The sequence below is a fragment of the Salvia splendens genome, chromosome 6 (genome assembly GCF_004379255.2).
Source record: "Salvia splendens isolate huo1 chromosome 6, SspV2, whole genome shotgun sequence".
NCBI classification, from domain to species: Eukaryota; Viridiplantae; Streptophyta; class Magnoliopsida; order Lamiales; family Lamiaceae; genus Salvia; species Salvia splendens.
In genome coordinates this window covers 34,198,122-34,202,328 of record NC_056037.1, presented here as the reverse complement: position 1 = coordinate 34,202,328, position 4,207 = coordinate 34,198,122, and the positions used below count along the sequence as shown (strand labels likewise).

The 4,207-nt window shown below is 37.6% G+C and overlaps 1 protein-coding gene across 1 annotated transcript; it reads right to left on the bottom strand.

Annotated features, from left to right (window-relative positions):
* Positions 1-207: 207 nt before the first annotated feature.
* On the bottom strand, positions 208-1,759 carry LOC121808623 (probable carboxylesterase 6). The gene has a single exon (XM_042209201.1). The coding sequence runs from the start codon at positions 1,550-1,552 to the stop codon at positions 563-565; it is 990 nt and encodes a 329-aa protein (XP_042065135.1). The 5' UTR covers positions 1,553-1,759; the 3' UTR covers positions 208-562.
* Between the last annotated feature and the right edge of the window lie 2,448 nt (positions 1,760-4,207).

Sequence of the window (4,207 nt, the reverse complement as noted above, 5' to 3'; positions counted from 1 at the left end):
TTTTAAATGACCAATAAATTAGTGTTACTAGTGAAATATCGATGAGAGAGATGTTTATTTGGTTTAAATAATTTGCAAAATTTAATACTCCCTCCGTCCAACGAAAGATGTCACACTTGTGGACGACATAAGATTTTAGAAGGTTTTATTTGTATGTTAAGTGAAAAGAGAAAATATTATATATATCAATGTGAGAGAATGTTTTCTAAAAAAATATGACATCTTCAATTGGAAAAACTAAAAAATAAATTGAGACATCTTTTAAGGGACGGAGGGTGCAGTGCAGTTTACAAAATTGATAGTTTTCTGCCTTCCAACGGTCGGGTTTCACTGGTTCACAACAGTTTAACATACGGATGGTTTTAAGTATTGAATCGGATCGGACTACCCTCAGTTTGTGGTAGGACCGGATAGTTCTGTCTGATTTTTAAAACATATATTGTCCCCCATATATTTACTGTTTTGTAAAAAGCTTCTCAATCACTCTCTAATTCTAACACCAATTACAAACAAGGCATAAAAAAGGTGAGAGGCCAAGAAATTCCACTCATATTCGTATCATCTATGATCTACCCACAAAATTCTTTACATACGACAACAACTCATGAAGACGCGTTTGACCCAAATGCGACTTATTCAGAATCTGAAAAGCATGCCCAACGCCTTTACTCACCACTTGCTCCACCCTCACCCCTTCCCTCGCCAAACCGCCGCAAAATTCCAAATTCCGATCCCTCAACACATCCGCCTCCGCCACGCAAACCAACACCGGCGCCCCCGCCCGCCGCAGCTCCGCCCCCGATCCCGCACTGCACCACGGGTGGTCGCGTCCCGCCCCCTCCGGCAGCGCCATCCGCCAGTACGCGTCGGACGCCGCCAGCGTCAGCGCCGACCTCGGCGCCTGAGCCATGCGCATCTCCGACCCCGTCCGCGCCTCGCCCCCGAAAAACGGCTGCATCAATACCAAACCCTTGACTCCGACGCCGATTGAATTCGCCCTCAGCCCCACATTATAAGCGATGTTCGCGCCGGCGCTGTCGCCGCCGAGGAAGATTCTAGAGAAATCGCATCTGCCGGCCCACCACTCTCTGCCGCCGGCGAACTCCTGCTGCTTCGCCCATACCCCCGCCTTGACGCCGTCGTCGTAGGCCGCTGGGAGGGGGTGCTCCGGCGCCAGCCTGTAGTTGACGGAGACGACGGCGCAGGCGGCTCTGGAGGCGAGCTTGGCGAGTAGTTCGTGGTAGCAGCTCCAGGAGGCGGCGCCGAGGCAGAATCCGCCGCCGTGGAAGTAGAGGAGCAAGGGCAGTTTGTTGGCGGAGGTTGGGACGTAGATACGTGCCCAGAGATTGGTGTACTTGTCGATGATGGCGTCGCGGCAAGCGACCCCGAGGTCAGGGGCCAATGAGCACCCGACATTTGGCACGATTTCGGGGCGCTCCACGTGGCCGTCGTTGTATACCTTAATGAGGCCCTCAATTTCCTCAACTACTTGGGGAGCTTTGCTTTTCATTTGAAGTCTGCTCAGATTTGTGCCCATTGTCATCGCACACATTTGAATAGTAGTAATGATTTATTAATCTAAGAATGCTTTGTTGAGGACAAATTTGAGGTTGGAGTAGGTTGTATTTATTGAGAGTGAGAGACAAGTTGATGGAGGAAAAGATAAGATTGGAAGTCGCACATATATCTAATCCTTACAATTTTGAATGGCTATACATATTCTCATATGAAATCGGAATTTTATCATGCGATGTTATTACTGGATTGTTATCGTGTCATGACAGCACGAATTAGATCGTGTTTGTGACAGTATGGGCCATGTTATGTTTTGTGTTTAGGTCGATGGTTTTCTTATCGTATCTTGTTCGAGTTTAGCTTATCGTATCATGTCTATACGATAACGACTCCGTAGATACAATTTTTCATGACTAATGAAAGAATTATTGATCTCGTATGTCTTAGTATTACTTTCGGTACTATTATCACACGAGATTTTGAGATTTGACATTAAATATAAAATATTTTGAAATCGTCATTTTATGTGCATATGTGAATGAAAAATATACAAGTGGAAGTGGCCGCCGGCACGTCGTGTGAACAAGGTTGTAGATTTATTTAGATGTGAAGAAGCCTTTCTTTCACCTTGTGAGAACGAGGGTTCAATTTATCTAATTATACTTACCAACATGTTTTTGGAATGCCCTGGTGTTAATTATCTATGCTGTTATAATATTCGATTATTCAAACAACTAAAGACATTATCTTATCATAATATTTTGTTTTTTTATTATGTGTTGCTATTCGAAAGTCGTACAAAATATTTAAAATCAAGAAGACGTTAAAATTTAACTATGATTATTCTAAAAGTCAATTGATATAGTAATGTTTAGTAACAATGCTACTAGCTACTTAACTAGTACTCCGTAGCAATTTGATATTCTTCATAATATTGGATTATGCAGAAAAACCTAATATTTACTGTTAGATATTTACTAACATTATTAAAAAGTACAGAAATGAAAGGAATTTTTTTTTCATGATATTCAAGCCATAAACAATCAATTAACCATTCACGTGTCAAACGAAACAAGGCAATTTTTTTTCTTTCAAAACGAATCGATATTGGTGGGCACGGTGAAGTGGGTAAGATGTGGTTTATGTGTTTGTGTACGACGCAATTATCAAATTCATGACAATTAAGAATATAATTGGATGTATGTAGACATTATATATATAATATAATTGGTGGAAGCCAAACTTAATTATTGGTTGTGGCATGACAAATGGAGAGAGGCCAACATTACTATACGTTAATTAATATAAAAATTAAAAGATTCATCTAATCAAGTCAAAAAGAGCCGACCTAACTTCAGTTTGTCTCCCGCAAAATAAATTTAATATTATCTACCAAAACAAAATTTCAGTCAAATTTGTGTTCTGGATTATTCATGCACGCCAATTATATGTAATATACATATATATGGAGTACTATTATAATTTATAAAGTTTCATTTTCTCCCTATACAAAATAGTATGACATTTATATAAACTTAAAAGTCAAAACTATGGATTGCCATGTTATAATTAGGATAAACTAGGTAAATATGTGTTCGATTTATGTATAATTTGCGATTGATAATTTTTGTTGCAAAAGAGAATGAAAAGGAATAAAGGAAGTGCAACGTAGATATGAAATTGAGAACAAAATCTTCCAAGTACACTAACAAATTTGCAAATATATTTCTTTATTCCTCATCTTTTTTTTTTATATATTTTGACCATCATTGTTTCCAAAAGTAGGATAGAGCCACAACAAATGGACAAGTGAGTTCTCTCCTATTCTGGAAAAATCTGGAATCTTTCTAACTACCATTTCCTCTCCTTTTTATAGGGTTCCCCATGTTTATTAATAAACATTTTTAACTCTTTATTATAAGGTCAACTAATTAATTTATATGTTTAATTTTGCATGCACTGAGCCAGTCCTGCACAATTATATAGTATTAGGTATATTTGTGTGGTATGAATGGAAAATTGTTCTGTGATTGATTTAAGAGAAAATATTAGTATATACTATGATGCAGTTATGTTATTTTATTGATTAAGTTTACTTATTGTCATGAAGGCATCGAAGAGTAAAAAAAGTTGTAAGTAATATTATTGGAGTGAATCTTGACGAAGACTTGAATTTGCCAATATGTGATATTATCCACATTATAAAAGCAGACTGAAGTCGGCACGAAATTCCCTAACCCCAGAAGATATATGTTCGTCGACGAAAAATATCACGATTTTATTCCAATCCAGATATATATGCATAATTATTCTACGAAAAAAATGGAATCGTATTTTATAATGTGATTAACCATAAACGATACTACAAATATACATCTTCAACATTACTACTAGTTAGAATATAATCTAGATGCATCATCACGGGATGGTATAAAGCTCCATGCCATCCTGTAACTTTTTTTTTCGAATTCGAAATTATATTAAATAAAGACACGTTAAAGGGCGGTTTGGTTTGCAAGAATATATCTCGAGATTAAATATATAGTGTGTTTGGTTCATTAGATTGAATCTCACAACTTAATATTAGATGGATAATTCATGTGATAATTAGTCATAGTCTACCCCCTCCAACTAAAACAATCTCACAACTTAATCTTAAATTATATCTTAGTACTATTATATCCTGGAAACC

Coding starts and splice junctions, on each gene's coding strand:
- LOC121808623 (XM_042209201.1), bottom strand. CDS start 1,552: ATGTGTGCGATGACAATGGGCACAAATCTGAGCAGACTTCAAATGAAA.